This window comes from Mus caroli, chromosome 3 (assembly GCF_900094665.2).
Source record: "Mus caroli chromosome 3, CAROLI_EIJ_v1.1, whole genome shotgun sequence".
Classification (NCBI taxonomy): Eukaryota; Metazoa; Chordata; class Mammalia; order Rodentia; family Muridae; genus Mus; species Mus caroli.
In genome coordinates, this window is record NC_034572.1 from 27,841,840 (window position 1) to 27,860,985 (window position 19,146).

The 19,146-nt window shown below is 45.1% G+C and overlaps 1 protein-coding gene across 1 annotated transcript in view; it reads left to right on the forward strand.

The window, feature by feature from the left end:
* Usp13 (ubiquitin specific peptidase 13) overlaps positions 1-19,146 on the forward strand; it is a 109,875-nt gene that overhangs the window by 33,833 nt on the left and 56,896 nt on the right. Inside the window, exons 4-6 of the mRNA XM_021158246.2 lie at positions 2,356-2,477; positions 9,044-9,186; positions 13,068-13,252. Coding sequence (XP_021013905.1) covers positions 2,356-2,477; positions 9,044-9,186; positions 13,068-13,252 — 450 coding nt within the window. The remainder of the gene's footprint in view (positions 1-2,355; positions 2,478-9,043; positions 9,187-13,067; positions 13,253-19,146) is intronic.

Sequence of the window (19,146 nt, forward strand, 5' to 3'; positions counted from 1 at the left end):
GCCAGGACGTTAATACATGGGGCCAGGGATGCTGGAAGGAGATAAGACTTGTTCCCTTTGTCTGAGCTGCACTGAAGCGTATGAAATCCCGTCTTCTCCACACTCAGATGTCTCATAGAAGAGCCCTGCATGGCCTGGTCTTTCTGAAACTCATTTCAGCCTTGCTTCAGAGCTGGACCAGCCCTGGTGTGTATGTGTTGGGCTCTTTGTGTTATTCATTAGGAATTGGGAGAAGACCATGAGGCGAATGGCGGTGTTGGCAGTCACCTACCATGGCTCAAACTCTAGAGCGTCTCGGATCCAACTCCAGGTTCCTGTAGACCTCTTTCTTTCGAATCTCTTCAACTGTCCAGTAGGTAACTCACCCAGGGTTACACTCTTAGTAAAGACCAGGGTGGGCTTTTTCTTCACTTTATATATTCAGGCCAGGTAATATTTGAGGAAGCATTAAGTGGATATGTTTTCTATAGAAAAGCAATTGGTAGTATCTGCTGTGTATGGGGTCCATTCACAAGAGCGTGAGATTTATACTCTTTTGCTTACAACGTCTATGTGCATAATATGTTAATAATAAAGGATCGTGGAGTGGGAGCAGCTCACTTGCAACTTCCGTTCCCTCAGTTTCCTTCCCTCCCTTCCAGTATTTTTGCATGGGATTAATACAAAGCTGCCTTTGCCTTGAGGGTTCCTTAGTATTTATTTTCATTGTTATACAGAGTAAACCTGTTGACGCTTCTGCTGTGGTACTGAAATGATCATCTTTTTCACTGAACATTTAGTTGTAACTTTTGTTATAGATGGTGGACATTTTATGACACATCTAAATGCCTTTTTTGTTTGAATTATTCCCTGTAAGCTTCTTGAGTTGTTTCTTAAACTTCTAGACTCTTCTTTGAAACTGCCCTTTCTTGTTAGCCCTTTGTAGCACTGGGATCTTTATTTTGGTCTTTCTGATTCTTAGGATTTTAGAGTCCTTTATTATGTTTGGCTTATATTTTTGCTCTATTTTCTAAACTCAAAGTGGCCCTGCTTTTGAGAGTGAAAAGCCGAGTTGCAGATGGAAGTAGACCAGCATTTTATTAAAGGTGATGATAGAATTTAGATCATTGGTTCTCAAGTTCCTGCTGTAGTACATGTAGCCTGGGAACTTTCCGGAGTCCATGTGTCTGTGGGGCTTTGTATGTGACTGCAACATCATGTGACCATCTTCATCACCATAGTCCCAAACATATAAACACACAAACATGACCTGGGACACTGGCACCCCTTGTGAGGGCAAGGCTGCGCCATCCATGGAAATATTATGACCCGACTTTTCCTTGAGCTCTCAGCTAACCTTCACCAGAGATGAGCCAAGCACAGAGGGTGCCTGGCAGGGTGGGCTGGAGAGACCTGTTTTATTTATGGAGAATTCTCTAGGACAACAGGCCTACTCAAACGATGGGTTCCTTCTGGCTTACAAAATTCCAACCGCTGTTAGAGACGGGGACTGCAGAGATAAGGAAGATGTAGTCAGGGAGAAGGCTGGGTGTCTGAGGAACTGCTTCTGTTTATTGGAGGCCTACCTTGTGTTTGGCCTCTTTTCTACCATGTCTGATTTCTTTCCTGTGTAAGGGGAGTGCTATCTTCTCTATGCTGGGCATGAGAGCAGTGCACGGGGTAGAGTTTGTGACTTGCTTAAAGTTGTATTAAATGTGTGAACAAGCATTAAAGCCAGTCTTACCCACTCTCAAACTCATGTGCTTTTGGGTAGGAGAAGCAGCTCTTAGTAAAGTGCTTGCTATGCAAGCACGGGGAGCTGAATTGATCCGCAGACCTCACAAAATGGATGTGGTGATGCACACTTGTAATCCCAGCACCAAGAAGGCCAAGACAGGCAGATTTCTAAGGCTCAGTGACCAGCCAGCTCACTGAACCACTGAGCTCAGTGCCAGTGAGAGACCCTGTGTCAAAATACAAGATGAGGTCTCCTGAGAAGTGATACCTAGATTTGACCTTTGGCCACACACACACGCGCATACACCCTCCCCCCTTGTTTCCTTTGATTGGGTGAGATTATGGCCTTAAACTCATAGCATAAACATCTGTTCCTTTAAAACCTATGAATTCAGTTTGCAGCAGATACATGCACCCTGTGAAACTTCATGATGTGACCCAGTCATTTATAAACACATCTGCATCTCTCAGGAAAGCTGACAGGGCCCATTTCTCCCAGTGTGGGGTAGGAGGATGGCCAGTCCTGTCAGGGTTGGACCCTGTCCTTGGTGCTTTCGCCCTGTGGATTCCCTGTGAGGGCTGCCTCAGCATGGGCCACCTTTTTCTTACTTCTTTTCTTTTTTCTTATTCTCTCCTCAGATCTAGATATGGATGACGATTTAAATAGTGACGATTACGAATATGAAGACGAAGCCAAACTTGTTATATTCCCAGACCACTATGAAATAGCCCTTCCTAACATTGAGGAGTTACCAGCCCTGGTCAGTGAGTGTGCATGTGGCTGCATGTCCGTGTGTGTGTGTGTGTGTGTGTGTGTGTGTGTTGGTGGGGAAGGCCAGTCCAAAGGAAGAAGAGGATACAATGGAACAAAACACTGGGTGTGGCGGCACGTGCCTGTGATCTCATCACTAAGGATGCTCAGGCAGGAGGATCATGGGATTGAAGATAGCCTGGCCTAAATAGTGGGTTCAGGGCCATCCTAGGCCCCATAGAGAGTCCTGTCTCAGAAGCTAAACCAAACCAAATCAAACCAAACCAAACCAAACCAAACCAAACCAAACCAAACCAAACCAAACCAAACCAAACCAAACCAAACCAAACCAACAAAATAAATAAAAACAAAGTGTGAACAGGGGTATCAGTCTCCTCTGCGATCTCTTAGAGTGGCCTTTCTTGATTGCTGCCCACTTCCTCTATGCTACCTCTCTTGGGCTTTCACTGCTCACGAGTCCAGGCTGTGCCAGCTGGGCTGGCTTCTATGTCATGACCAATCTGTTGTTGGAATTGTCAAAGCCTGCCCCTCACAGGTGCTCGGACAGCCTGGGAGGAAAGTGTCTTGGTTGGGTGTGGGGATGACAATATGTTTGTCAGATTTTCATGCTGTTCTCCCTTGTAAGATTCTGTCTGGGAAACTGGAAGAGTTTGTCTGCTGGGATGGCAGTGGTGCAGTTATAAAAAGAAGAGGTGTGTAGCAATGGAGGATGGGAACTGAGGTGTGTAGCAAAGAGAAAGTCCCAGATGCCAGGAAAGCATGAGCCTTCCAGGACCTTACGGGGATGACATTAGCTGAAATACCCAACAAAGGGGAGGGATAACCTGTAGAGACCATATATATCTAGAGATTAGGCATGGCCTCCCAGGCCACCCACCCATCTCCAAAAGTTTTAACCCAGAATTGCTCCTGTCTAAAGGAAATACAGGAACAAAGAGTAGAGCAGAGGCTGAAGGAAAGGCCATCCAGAGACTGTCCCACCTGGGGATCCATCCCACATGCAGACACCAAACCAAGACACTATTGCAGATTCCAAGAAATGCTTGCTGACAGGAGCCTGATACAGCTGTCTCCTGAGAGGCTCTGCCAGATCCTGACCAATACAGATGTGGATGTTCACAGCCAACCATTAGACTGAGCACAGGGACCCCAATGAGGAAGTTAGGGCAAGGCTTATAGGAGCTGAAGAGGTTTGCAACCCCATAGGAAGAAAAACAATATCAACCAACCAGACCCCCACAAAGCTCCTGGGACTAAACCACAAACTAAAGAGTACACAGGGGGTACCCATGGCTCCAGCTGGACATGTAACAGAGGATTGCCTTATCTGGCATCACTGAGAAGGGAGCTCCTTGGTCCAGTGGAGGCTTGATGACCCAGGATAGGGGAATACTAGGCCACTGAGGCAGGAGTGGGGGTGGGTGGGGGGAAGCACCCTCATAGAGGCAGGGGGAGGGAGGAGGGGATAGGGGTCTTGTGGAGGGGAAACTGAGAATGGAGATAACATTTGAAATGTAAATAAATAAAATAACCAATAAAAAAAAAGTACCTGGCCAAACATAAGAGCAGCTAAACAGGAGTGTAGAGATGTGTTGTTTTAGTAAAATTGTTAAACCTCTATAGATTTTTTTTCTGTATTTTAAAAACTATTCATTAACGTGCTTAGCTTTCAGTTCTTTTTTTTAAACAAGAAGAAGCAGCAGCAGCTGCTTATACCTCACCTTGGCTTTGTGAGAACCAAGATGGCTTTCTTGTGTTTTCCTTAGTGAGCTCCCCTGCCCCTACTCCCTTCCTCTGTGATCTTCTCAGAGTCAGTGTCAAGACTGGTCTTGCTTTTCCTGCGGGAACTGGTGCTGGGTTGGTGGCAGATGGGAAGCTGCCTGTTGTGTTTGATCCTGGGTCCTCTGGGAGGTCACAGGGTTCCTGCTTTCCCCTGATTCCCCTGTGGCCTCCAATCCTCTGTCCCTCTTCTTCTCCATTGTGTGCATGGATACCTGTTTCCTATAGCTGGCTCCCAGAAGGCAGTGGGGTCAAAGTGGGTTGAGTTTAGACAGGCCAGCTTATTTTCTACCCTCTTCAAACTCCATCAGAGTCAAAGCCAGGCCTTCGGGTCCCTGAACCTTCTGACAGACCCTGACCAGCGAGAACCATCTGCCCAGTCGCTTTTGCTCAGAGGGGATGTTTGTGTTTAGAGTTTCCATGTTCAGAGGGATTAGCTTTCTGACGTACCCTATCTTCGGTATTTATCGCATAGCTAAATTTACGACCATGGAAGTCAGAGCGTTGTGAGTCTGTGCGCTACGGCCCTCCCACTTACTAAGAGTGAGGCGTCCTTTTCCAGATGAGGCTCTGTGAGGCTTGTGGAAGTGAATTGCTGTTGCTTTTCTCAGATTTCCTGACTTGACTCAAGTGGCTGTTACCAGGAATAAAGCGCATTAGTGGATAAAATGGTCTTATGCCAGCCAGCCCTTAACCTCAAGTGTACTGATGCTTGTGTCTCCAATGCTGAGAGCTCTTTTATTTTATGTGCATTGGTGTTTTACCTGCATGTATGTGTGAGGCTGTCCGTGGACTGGAGTTACAGACGGTTGTGAGCTGCCATATGGGTGCTGGGAATTGAGTTGGCGTCCTTTGGAAGAGCAGCCTGTGCTCTTAACTGCTGAGCCATCTCTCCAGCCCCAGTGCTGATAATTCTTATTTCTCCGTAAATCTGGTTTTGCCGTGGGAAGAGAACGAAGCACATTGTGAATAAATGTCATGAGAATTTTTTATTCATTCACTTTTTTATGTGAGTAAAGTAAATACTAAGAAAAGGCCTTAAACCAGGCACAGTGAGTCATGCTTTTACTCTATCATTGGGAGGCTGAGGCAGGAGGATTGCTAGGAATTCACTGCTGTATAAGAGCCTGCCTGAAACAAAACAAACACCAAATCACACCAAACGAAACTATACCAAAGCTCAAAGAACAAAAAGCTACCTGCATACACTGCTGTTAAAATATCCCTTTATTCAGAGTACACAAGATGAAGAAGTGCCCTGGAAATCCAAAGCTAGCAAGATACACCATAATTTTTAATAATAGAATTTGAGACTACTTTAAAGTGCAAACTTGAATAAAATTTATTTTTTAAGAAATGGTTTAAAACATGGGAAACAGATGAGCTCTGAAGGTGGGCTGAGCAGGTTGGAAGCAAACCTGACTTTGTATCTCTGATGCTTGCTGCAGGTTTTAGCTCTACCAAGGATTCCAGTTAGCTCACCTCCTTTGTGTGCATCTGCGGTGTGTGCAGTGTTTAAGGATTCTCTTCTGAAAGTTTAAATAAAAGGAAAATGCTTGGTCCAGACAACGTCCTCAAGGGGGTGGCTCTTCCTTCACGTCTTGGGCGTGGCAGCACAGAACAGTTCCCTTTGCATTGCCCCATGAGTTCTACCAGAGAGGCAGACCACCTTTGAATGGAGGGGCTCCCTGCGGGGATCCCAGAGCCTGGAATCAGGGCCTTTACCAGAGGAGCTCCAGCAGCCTTCTGCTTGTACCTGCCCAACAGCTCCAAGCGGAGCGAGTGGGCTGCTCAGTGCTTGCTGACTGCCACTGTAGACCCCTCACACGCCCGACTCCAGGCCAACAGTGAGGCATCTCAGGATGTGTTGGGAAGAAACACTACTGATGGGAATTTTCAACATTCAGATGTCAGACACAGATGTGTCTGTGTCGGGAGCACAGAGATGACTGTAAGTCACAGTAAAGCAGAGGGGACTGTAAGTCACAGTAAAGCAGAGGGGACTGTAAGTCACAGTAAAGCAGTGAGGGAGGAGCACAGTTTGACTCTTCAGCCTCCTTATGGGTAATTAAGGTTAAGTAATTTAATTTTCATAAATGATTGCATTTAGCAGGTTTCCAACAAGATTTCTTGCTGTTTCCTTTCTTTTTAAAATTTACTTGTTATATAAACACATGGACTCAGGGCTGGGGGTGTAGTTCAGTGGCATGGTGATTATACTGTGAGATGGTCTTATGTTTTGTTCTGTTGTGAGACAGGGTCCTGCTATACTGGCCTCGGCTGCCCTCCATCGCACAGCCCTCCTGACTCCTGAGCTGTGCTGGGATTCCTATCTGTCTTTTCAGACACTTAACATCTTTATGGTGACGGCATTCAGAGTCCTTTGTTAGGTGTGAAAGCTGTACTATGTATAAGTACCCAGAACCCCCTTACATAACCAGTACCCAACGCCTTACTAATCAGACTTCATCTCCTGGGCTTGCTCCTCTTCTCAGCTCGAGGTAGCTACTGGAGGCATTTCGTGCTGAAATTTCCGGGACTAACTTTATAATGTTACACTGGAGTGAAACATGTGGTGCCTGTTTTTTTTTTTTTTTTTTTCTGGACCAGGTTGATGTTACTGACATGATCTTCAGTTATATCCATGCTGTTGCAAATGACTGGATTTTGCTACTTTTCATGGATATCCCGCATCCACTGTTCATAAGCATCACATTTTCTTTCTCTGGTTGTCAGTCGTTTTTTTTTTTTTTTCTTTCCTGTTGTGAATTAGTGTTGGGATGAACATAGAGATGCTGAGTTTCTTAATATTTAACAATCAACTTTCAGGGGCCAGTTTGAACCAGTTCCAGGGCAGCACTGGATTTGAGGCCTGTGAGTGTTCAGGTGGAGTCCAGGTTTCCTTACTTCGGTACTGCTCAAGGGGATGGAGTTTGTACTTACAGCAGTAGCCACCGCTGCCTCTTGGCAGCCGGGAGCCTGAAAAACACATTGCCAGTGTTTTACAGTGGCCCAGAGGCCTGACGTGACCAAGCCTGCCTAGTCAGTCAACAGGTTCTCTAGCTCAGGAGTGAGGATTAAAAGGAAAAAAAGACCATTACACAACATTGTAGCATGACGCCAGCTAGTTCTGAGGCTGAGGTGGGTTTATGTTTTTCCCAAATCGCTTTTATACCATTTTAACTACATGCAAGTAATAAGGGCAGGCAGTACAAAAAACACAAATGGTCAAGGAACAAGCAAGCAATAGGCAAAGTCCTGTGATCACTCCCATGATCAGGGTTTCTAAGGGCTTACCAGGATGACCAAGATATCTGAGCCCACTTCCCTGTCCTAGCCCAAAGTCGTATACATGCCTGAACTTACTTCCCTGTTCTAGCCTAAAATTACATTCCTGCCTGAGCTGACATCCTTGTCATGGCCCAGTGTCATATTCCTGAGCTGATGTCCTTGTCATGGCCCAGTGTCATATTCCTGCCAAGTGGCTCCCAAAAGCTCTCCACACGGATGAAATTTTGTTGGATGTCTTCAGAAAAGATGCTTGTGTGTGGCACGTGGAGAAAGTGCTGAGGAGGGGCATGACCCAGACAGCTGGGACATGCACTGGGGCAGCTGGGACATGCAAACACTGGGGCAGCTGGGGCACGTGCTGGGGCAGGTGGTGGAAGCCTGGGCTGGGGACACTGCTTGTCCGGGAGAAGTGCTGAGGCTTTGAGGTCCAGGCATGGAATCAGCCAGGTGGTGAGAAATGCATTGTGAGGGTTGGCAGGACAGCTCACTGTTGGTTATATACAGGTCAGGGTGAATAAGGGCAGCCACTTTGGAAGGTCTAATATCCACACGTGCCTGTGCTGATAAGGACTAAGCTTTCTGTGGCCCGGCAGAAACATGATTGGCTTTTTTTTCTTCACTTAGCATACATTTTCCAGATTTTTCCACATTTCATCATCTACTCAAATCTCATTTCTTATATTGCCTGATAAAATTCCATTGCAAGCACATACTACATTTGGTTTTTCATTCTATGTATCACTAATAGGCATTTGCTCTGATTTTTTTCTATAACTAAATTGCTATTACAAAGATCTTTTAATTCATCCTTCTGCTGTCGAATGTTTTCATGTCTCTTGGACGTATCCCTAGCTGTAGATCTGCTGGGTCCTGGGGCTCTTGTTTAAGCATCTGAAGAGTTACAGGACCATTTTCGAAGTGCCTGCATTGCTACTTTCCAGCAGACTTTGAGTTTTACAGGCAGCTAGAGAACTCATAGCTGTAGGCGAGGGTGACAAGAGAAAGCAGGGCGTCTGTCTTCCTGTTCTGCTGAGCCAAGGACACCAAGCAGGACACTGCACATCTGCTTGGGAGTGGACCCATCTAGCACAGGGACACCCAGACATGTCCTCTGCCAGTGTCATAGCTGCATTAGACTCAGAAGTGGAGCCATGCTTTGCGCAGTCCACTTACGTGTGCTTGACGTCATGCCGTGTGAATTGATGATATTGGATATCTTGGTACATCAGGAGGCCTCTTTTCAGCCCACTTGCCGAGTGGGAGGGATCATTTGTGTGAACTCTAAGTGTGAGCTGATAAGTGAACATGATCCCTTGTTCTCCTGTCCTCATCAGTACTCCAAGGCCTGGGTCAAGTTTAGCCAGATCGAGGGGAACGGACCTCACTGTGGGTTAATTGAGATCTGCAGTGAGGCTGTGTTTATTAAAATAAGCTTCTGCATTTATTTCTAGATGCTGAGTTCTCAGTTTTGGCTTTGTCTTACAGGTAACAATTGCTTGCGATGCAGTGCTCAGCTCAAAGTCCCCTTACAGGAAGCAGGATCCAGACACATGGGAAAATGAAGTGCCAGTATCGAAGTATGCCAACAACCTTGTGCAACTGGACAATGGGGTCAGGATTCCTCCCAGGTATGAGTCTGCTGACAAATGGAAGTTCAGTCCACAAACGAGTCAAAGCAACATCTGATTTTCTACCTTTTTTTTTTCTGAACTACAGTTTTTTTTTATTTTCTTAACTGATGCCTTTTATTACAAATCCACTAAGAACTGGGAAATTTTTTTTTATTAGAAATAATTCAGATTCTGAAAGACAAAGCCCATCATGTTTTTTTTTCTCAGATGTGGACTTAGAGTTAAACGTATGTACATGTTTGCACATATACACATATGCACATGTATATTTGCGTATGTACAGATCATGACCCTTGAAAGGCGATTGTGACTGCAGGAAGAGATCTTTAGTGGCAGAGTAAAACAGAAGTGATGGCACACACATGATATGAAAACAGAAGGAGAGGAAGGGGCATGAGGGAAGGCTGTGGGGGAAGACTTTCTAGAACAAACTATGCTAATTCACCTGCGTGGAATGTCATCACGAGACCCACAATCTTGTGTGCTAACTTTAAAAATTATCTTAAAAAGAAAGACAACATACAAACAAATAAAAACCAAAGAGATAAGAACTTTTCTGAACATTTTTGGACCTTTGCAGCAGGTGCTGAGTGCTCTCAGGCTTCAGCCAAAGCCCAGGCACTGCCCTACATCAAAACTGATGTTTGCACCCACGTGTAACTCTGGGACTGTCCACCTGCAACACCTGCTAAGCAGTGCACAGGATGGGCAGACGTACCGGTTGAAGCCATTTTCCTTCTGGAAGCTCACACTGGCAGCAGAGCAAGTGGATTAAAACCCAGGCCTCCTCCCGCCTTGGAGGACGCTTATCCCCCAAGCTCACTCATCCTGAGCACCAGGTGTCTATGGAGGTTGCTTGTTGACATAGCTTGCTCTGGCTTTCCCCTTTCTTATTTGTCTTTCCCATTCTGCTGGGCTCATCTCCCACACATCTAGATCTGTGTGTCTGAGTTCAGTCTGGGGTGGGGGGCTGACTTGAGACAATGTTGGACTGTCTCCAGGAGGCCAGAATGCTCTCCGGATTCAGTAGCATCTCTGAAGGCAGGTCTCAGAGGAAGAACAAAGAGGTGCTTAGAGCTATGTCCAGTTTCATTGACCTGTGACTTTCTCTCCTAAGACAGTAGTTTTGGGTGAGGCAGGTCACTGCTGGGCCTCATTTTCTACCTCCATAGAAAGAAGGACGGTCACATTGACACTGAGCAGAATTTGCTGGAATCAGACGCTGGGGCTTTCTGCTAGTCATTTGACCCATAACAGGCATTTAGTGTGCACTTTGGTTCACTTATTTTCTTAATTTAGAATTGTAGTGTGGTAGGGTATGTCAGTCATTTTATAAAAACCTTCGGAGATAGATCAGCATCATAAGGGGGAGTTAGTCTTGGCTCATGGTTTTAGAGGTATAAATCATGGTTAGTTGGCCCCATTGCTTTTAGGAGGTGGTGATGCAGCAGATCAGGTGGGGTACAGGCTGCTTAGCTCATGGTGGATGGAAAGAGAGAAGAGGCAGGTCCTGGGTTCCCTTTCAAAGTATTTCCCAGTGAGGGCTGGGATGGGGGCTCAGTGGGTAGGAGGAGCACTGGCTGCTCTTGTAGACAACCTGGCCTTGGTTCCCAGTACCTACATGGCAGCTTAAAACTGTCTCTCACTCCAGTTCTAGGGGCCTCCAATAGCACCAGGTACACACACAGTGCATTTTCATACATGCAGGCAAAACACTGTATACATAAAAGTAAATACACCTTAAAAATAAAAAGTGCACTCAGTGAACACAGAACTTTCTCTTCAGCTATACCTCTTTTTAAAAATTCTCAAAATATATCTCCCTTACATAATAGGTTTCATGTTTGATTGTTGTTTTAGTTAGTTTCTATTTCTGTGATTAAACACCATGACCAAAGGCGACTTGTGGAGGAAAGGGTTTATTTCAGCTTATATGTCCAGGTAACAATCTACCACTCAGGGAAGCCAGGGTAGGAATTCAAGCAGGGCAGAGACTTGGAGGCAGGAAGTAAAGCAGAGACCATGGAGAAATGCTGCCCACTGGCTTGGTCCTCATGTCTTGTTCAGCCTGTTTTCTTATGCACCAAGGACCACATGCACAAAGGTTGTACCACCCACAGTGAGTTAGGCCCTCCCACATCAACTGTCAATCAAGGAAATGCACTACATGTTTGCCCACAGGCCAATCTTTATATATATATATATATATATTACACTTTAATGGTAAAATTTTGACAACACAATGTATATCTGACACCATCTTCTATTTGAGCCTCCATCCAAGCACCTCAGAAACAGAAAGGTGCAGTCACTGCCACATCCACTTGTCACAGGAGCCCTTGAAATTCAGAATGAAGGACCAGAAATTCAGAATGACCAATCATTGTGGTTGCACAGTGCCTTCACTTGAGGGGACCCATGTATAATACCTTTCTTGATTCAAACTATCATTTGTACTATCTGTCCAGCCTCAAACTTCATCATTTCATTTTCTGGTCTTCCATTCTAGCCCATTGCTCTCATCGTGTTATCTAGCTTCCTCATGAGTCCTTTTAAGTCTTCATCCTCCTTTGCCACAGAACTGGCTGTGAGATCGCACCAGATGTCCCATCACAGAGGTCCACATTGCCATTCCTCCATTCCTGCTCAGCATGCCACACAGCTCCAAAAAAAAAAAAAAGCCCACAGGCCAATCTTATGGAGGCATTTTTTCAATTGTAGTTCCCTCTTCCAAAACAACACTAACTTGTGTTGGTTGACATAAAAACTAGCCAGCAGTATTATGATGTTTTCATACACATATGTAATTGTTTGTTCACTTTCACTCCCCTGTCGCTCCTGCAGATCACCCTCCTCTTTCAAACCAGTCCCTTCTACATTAATGCCTTTCTCTTTTGGGACTCCATGCGGTTAGTTAGGGCTGCTTAGAGGAGCACAGGTGATGGGTTATTTATAGAAGCAGTGGCATCTTACCAATGACTGTGCCATTGAAGAATATTTTCCCTCCCCAAGGCTATTAATTGCCTATAAGTTCTCAGGGACAGGCAGGCCTCATGAGTGACTCCTTGTTCCATGATGGAATGGGCCCAATCTTGTAGTCACAGCCACTATGAATTCAGGAGTGAAGTAGTGGCTGTGACATGCCCAGAAGACAGTATTCTACAATACTCCACATCTCATGTTCTTTTTCAGTATTGTGAGTCTCAGAGGAGGTGTTGTAGAAGCCCATGCATAGCTGAGTGTTCTACAGTTTCTTGTTTGCAGCATGCTATTGACGAGATATTAGTCTCTGTGGTCCCTGCCGCCCACTGCAAACAGATAACCATCGTTGACCAAAGCTGATTGGACCAATAATTTACAACCCCAAACATAACTATTTAGACAACAGTTTAACAGGTACATTATGCCCATATAATAGCTTCCACACCATGTTGGCTTTATAATGCCACAGTGAAGACCATGTCTTTAACATACAGTCCTTCCTGGGATACGCCCAAGTTGGACTACAGCTTAGTTTTTATCCACATCAGTTTTACCATGTATATGTGATGCTTTGGGCACGTCTTCCACATTGGATCCTCCATGTCTGTACCTTATTCAGGAGTCACTGTCCTGCATGTGGGAGTTTGGAGGACATGGCTTTGTTCTTGCCCTTTATATCATATGCCAATTTAAAAAAAGGAGAAGATCTATGCTGGAAGTACTGACAGTCTGTGGCTCCATCTTGGAGGCAGGAAGGACACTAGGTGGTTCTGGGCTTTGGAGGGGGAACAGTAGTATCCCAGGGTAAGACCACTGGGGAAGTGCAGCCAGTAGAATTCACATGTCAATGCTTCCCATGTCCTGGCTGTTCTGACTGTTCTCTGGTGACTTTCTAGTGGCTGGAAGTGTGCCCGATGTGACCTGCGGGAGAACCTCTGGTTGAATCTGACTGACGGCTCTGTTCTGTGTGGGAAGTGGTTTTTTGACAGCTCAGGGGGCAACGGCCACGCACTGGAGCATTACAGGGACATGGGCTATCCTCTGGCCGTGAAGCTGGGCACCATTACACCTGATGGGGCAGGTGAGTGTGGCTTTGCATGACTGGCACCTCATATTTGTCTCAGCTTCGGTCTGAGACCTGGGGTCTGCCTCTTTGCTGTGTGAGCACATGAAATTCCTTGTCTTGGGGATGTTGATGGTACTTCTCTTGTGGTGACTCTTGAGCCTGAAGTATTTAGCCCAGTGGCTTTCAGTAAAGAGTGAGTAAAAATGAGCTGTTTTTGTATATCCCACAGCTAAGGGGATCTAAGCAGGAAATAGGATAGAGAAGTGATGTGCATATTGAATCATCTATTAAGATGGTAGGAGGCAACGCTAGAACTGATTGTGAATATTATTTGTACCACTTAGAGATGAATATATTACAAGAAATCAGTGGGGCTGGAGAGCTATCTGGCTCAGTGATAAAATGCCTGCTGACAAGTCTGACAACTTGATTACAGTTTGATTCCCAGGACCCACATGGTGGAAGGAGAGAGACAACTCCCACAAGTTGTCCTCTCACTTCTATAAGTGTCTGTGGCTTGCAAGAGTTTCTCCTGCAAGTGTGTGTGTGTGTCTGCATGGTTGCACACAGTAAGTAAATAAAGATATGAATATGTAGATAGATAGACAAAAATGTGAAAAGAAAAAACAAACAAAACCAAAAAACCTTGCCTGTGGTATGAGCCCAGTGGTGATGGTTCTCATGTCTCCAGAAGGTCAGATTCCTGCTTGGATAGACAACTGTTCTGTCTCTCTCCCCTCCCCACCCATCTTTTCTAAATGGCTAGCTTTGGGCCACATCTATACACCTCATTCATGTCTCCCACCATTTTGTGATGGGAAAGGGAAATAATACCAAGCCACAATACAAAACTCAAATCCTCAGCAGTGGCTACGAGGACACATCATCTTGTCACCGTGGATTTTTAAGCTCACATCTAGAGCAGCACCCAGCCCTGGATCACCATCTTTTCAGCTTTCTTGTGTCTTTTAAGAACATCTCTACTCTAAACTGGGATGATGTTTGTAGAAGAATAAAGACATTTGTCTTCTTCCTTTCCTCTTTGTGAATCTGTGATGGAATTAGCCTGCCTCAGAGTTCACTGACCAAAGCTTCCTATTCAAGGTTTCAAGCGTTGGTCTTCAGGTCTGACCATTGCTTTCCTGGGAGCTGGCTGGATTTTCCTTTCATTTTATGGTTAAGGGCTACTAGTTAGAGCATATTAGAATTCTTTGGTTTTCCATTTGGAGACTTTTCTTGCTTCCAAATGTCATGGGATTAGTATTGCTGTTGTTATTGTTATTGATTTTTTGAGACAGTCCCACTGTATATCTGGATGGTCTTGAACTTACTACACAGTTTAGGCTGGCCTCAAACTTGCTGTTCTCCTTCCCTGACTTCCCACCAGGGGATTATTTGAATTCATTAAAGAAAAGTGGTTACAAAGGAATGAGGTGCAAGTAGGAAACATTTTCCATCCAAGTAAATGACTGCATAAACCAGGTCTTCTGAGTGTTCTGGGATTTAAAGAGAAACTCAGCCCATGCTTTGGGGGTCAGCCCTGCAACAGTGTTGATGATCAACACTGTAACAATACTGACAGGTCATGGTCAACATTGTAATAATACTGACAGATTATGGTTAACGTTGTAACAATACTGACAGGTCATGGTCAACACTGTAACAATACTGACAGGTCATGGTCAACACTGTAACAATACTGACAGGTGATGGCCAGCCCTGTAACAACACTGTGGACTGGAGACTAATACTTAATATGAGGGGGTGAACACAGAAAGCCTTCTTTATATCCCTTCTGGGGTTACAGAAAGGGTCACTGTGTAGGACCATGTGATTTGAATGAGAAATATCTCCCCTAGGCTCAGGTGTGTGAGTACTCGGTCCCCCATTGCTGGTCTGTTTGAGAGGTTATGGAGCTTTTAGAACACAAAGCCTTGCTGGAGGAAGCATGTCATCGGGGGTGAGCTTTGGAAGTTTAGATAGCCTTGCTTTACTTCCCATTTACCTTTTTAGCTTCCCCTGTGAGGTTGAAATGTGATCTCAGTTTCCTGCTCTGCACATCTGTTGCCATGCTGCCAAACCTTTATAAATTAACCATCAGGAACCTTAAGTCCAAAATAAATCTTCCTTCTATAACTTGCCGTTGTCACCCTATTTTAGCATTACCAAAAAGTAACTAATACAAGAAGAGAGCATTACAGTTCAGACTTTTCTATGTTCGGTGGCATCTTGGGCACATGTCTTCGTTAGGGTGATTATTGCTGTGATGAATCACCATGACCAAAAAGGAAGTTGAGGAGGAAAGAGTTTATCTGGCTTGCATTTCCAAATCATTCTTCATTACTGAAGGAAGTCAGGACAGGAACTCAGGCAGAGCTGGAACCTGGAGGCAGGAGTTGATGCAGGGACCATGGAGGGGTGCTGCTTACTGGCTTGCTCTACATGGCTTGTTCAGCCTGCTTTCTTATAGAAGTTGAGCCACCAGTTCTGGGATGGCCCTAACCACAATTGGCTGGGCCCTCCCACATCAATCACTAATTAAGAATATGCCCTACAGACTTGCCTACAACTTTGTCTTATGGAAGCATCTTCTCAGTTGAGACTTCCTTCTGTTTGATGACTCTAACTTATGACTCTTAACAAGACATAGAACTAGTCAGTATAGAGCAATATATAAGAAATCCACTTCCCAGAATAACCTGAGTGTGATGGTTTCCCTGGTCAACTTGACAGGATCTAGAATTACCTGTGATATATTTGAGAGGGGTTTCTAGGCTGGGTTCACTGAATTGGGAAGACTGACCCAGAATGGGACCATGCTATCATTCTAAACCACATAAAAAGGAGAAAGTGAGCTGAACACCGGGATCCATCCTTGTCTGTTTCCTGATTGGCTGCCATGTGACCAGCTGCCTCACACCCCTACTCCCATGACTCCCTGACCCCACTGAAACCATACCCTTGAACTGTGACTTCAAATAAACCCTTTCTTCCTTAAGTCAAATTCATCACAGCATTGACAAAAGGGACGAATACAGCACAGACACTTTACCCACCTGCAAATGTGGGTTATTTATGATTCTAAAAGTGAAGTCAGGGTAGTATCTCACTCATTTCTGGATTCCATACACAATCTTGGGCATATTAGGCACAAATAATTTTGTTAATCAACTGGCAACTGAGTATTTAAATAATTAGCTTCTACTTAAGTGGGAATAACACAGGTTAATTCTCTTTTCTGTGTATCTTTTACATTTATTTAGTGTGTGTTCATGTGTGCCAGTGCAGTGTGTGTGTGTGTGTGTGTGTGTGTGTGTTGGGAACAGGGTCACCCTTGGGTATGGTTCTTTAAGAGCCATCTATGTATTTTGAGTCATGGACTCTCTTCAGGCTGGAGCTTGCTGATTGGGCCAGGCTGCTGGCCAGTGGATTCTAATAATCTGCCTAATTCTGCCTCTCCACTGCTGGGGTTACAACTCCATGCCACTGTGCTTGGCTTTTTAAAGCTCATTTGAGGCTCAAACTCAGCTGCCACGTGAAAAGCACTCTACCGACTACATCATCTTCCCGCCCCAACTTCCTCTTTTAAAGTTGTCATCATTTCAGTTACACTAGACTTGTAAGTAGAGTCACATCATTTGTCCTGCACTAGAGGTGCGTGAGAGCATCCTTCCAACAAATGTGACGATGGGTATTATTAAATACCTTTGCTGACATGCCATCTTACTTGAATTTGCTTTCTACTGAGGTCAATCAAACAGTTTTCATTATATTCTTTATTTTATTTGTTGCCCCGTATGTGTGTGTGTGTGTGTTGAAGTTCTGACCACCTTGCCTCCAAATTTGCACGCTGGGGTTGCAGACATGTACTGTACACCTAGCTTTTCATTATATTCTTGGCTATTTATAGTTTTCTTTTCCTTGAAAATTTTAGATGACCCTTTTTCCTTTCCTTCTCATACAAGGTCTTGGTGTATATTTAGCCCAGGATGGTCATGAACTCACTCTGTAGTCCAGGAAGTCCTCACACTTGTGATCCTCCTGCCTCTACAATTACAGGTATAGACTACCACACCTAGCATGCTAGGCTTTCTCTTGTTGCCACATGTGTAGGTACTTTCATTGGGTTTTATGAACTCCTTCTATTATTAACTGTCATGGCTGTTGTTAAGGTGGAGAACTATTAGGAGGGAGAACTTTAAACATTGGCTTTATATTATGGCCAAGATCATTTGAATACATGCTCTTAATTCTTTTAAAGTCCAAAACCCAGGGTACAGCAAGTCGCTTGTGTGCTCCATACTGAGACTCTTCAGATACATAGTGAGGGGATCAGCCTTTGATTCTTGTGTTTGTCATGATGTTGGTTTTCCTAAAGTCGTCCTTTTAGTTCATGATTGCAGTGATTGTTCCCTTCCATTTTTTTAATAGACATTTCCGTCTTATATCTTTCTGAATAGATGCTTAGCTGCAAGCCAAATAAATTCCTAACACTGTACATTTCTTTATGGCCTTCAGGATATGGAAGTGTGGGTTGTTGAACACTTTCTGGGGCAGGAGATTCTGTGGAAGGTCAGAGTGTCTGAGGAGTGGATTTCTACACTCAGTGGGTTTCTCAGGCTACCGTGTGAAAAAAGACCCAAGTCTCCAAGTCAGGGCATTTGTGTTTTAGGTCATAATGAGAACCGCTATTGCCAATCTGTGGGCTGTTTATGTCAACTTAACCAGTACATTCTTTCCCCGTGGGAGCTGAATTATATTTAGAAGATTGCTTGGTAGACATGAAATCTAAGGTTGTGCATTCAAATATCCAGTGGTATCCTGATCTTCATCCCCTACCCCCAACTGGTTCCTTTCCCAAAGAGGTTGTACCTGCTCAGTAAGACCCTCTTTATTCTTAAAGTCTCTGCTTAAGCCCTGACCCGCCAGGCTAGGCCAAAAATCATGGCACGCATCATAAAAATGGACCCTGTATCCAGTTCCACTCTGGGTCCCCATGGGTACAGACAGCACAAACAAAACAGGAACCAGATTACCACACAAACCAGCCAAGCTCTTCAGTGTGGGAGGAGGTTCTCGTCAGGAAGGGAGTAAGATGAGCTGGAGGTGGGAGAGGGTTGTACTAGTTCCCCCACGGAGACAGGTTGTTTACATGGGAAGGTTCTCCTGTGCCAGGAAGACTGCACAGTGATGGCTCAGGTGCACAGGACAGGACAGCCATGAGCTCTTCACACGACTGGCTACGCTCACAGCATGGCTTCTCACCTAGGCCTTCATTCTTTGACTGCTTTTGTCCCTGACCTGGGCAGAAGGTTCTGTCTGTTTCTCACAGCCTCCATGTGTTGGGGTCAGGGCATTGGTTACTTCCTATTAGCTCTAACCTGGCTTGTCCCCCTTCCGGTGGGCTGGCAGCACCTTGTGCTGAGCCAGGGACCATGGGGCCTGGACACTATCTTTGTTGTCCTCTAGCTCCACTGACCTACATGCCTCCCCGGGCATAGTAGTTGCTCAGTAAGGCTGTGTGCAGTGACCAAGTAGAGGAAAGGTGCTCCTTATTTATATTGACATCCTTGTCTTGGCAGGGTTCCTCTCCTGACATCAGGGTAGGTTCCACCTGCCCCAGGGATGGCCCTATGCCACAAGCACATGAATTTGTGTTTGTTTTCCTAGTGCAAGTGTCAACTGGCATATCCTCTCATCTCAGCTCTCTTCTCTGTGGGTGGTAGACGGCCTGTGGGACACAGGTAGCTCTTGGTGCTGTGGACCAGCCTGCAGTTTTTCAGCCTTTTGCTGTTCTGCTTGGTGTGTGACTGGGTGTCTGGTTTTCTCTGTCCTAAGCAGTGCAATCACCTCCCTTCCTTCCTTCCTTCCTTCCTTCCTTCCTTCCTTCCTTCCTTCCTTCCTTCCTT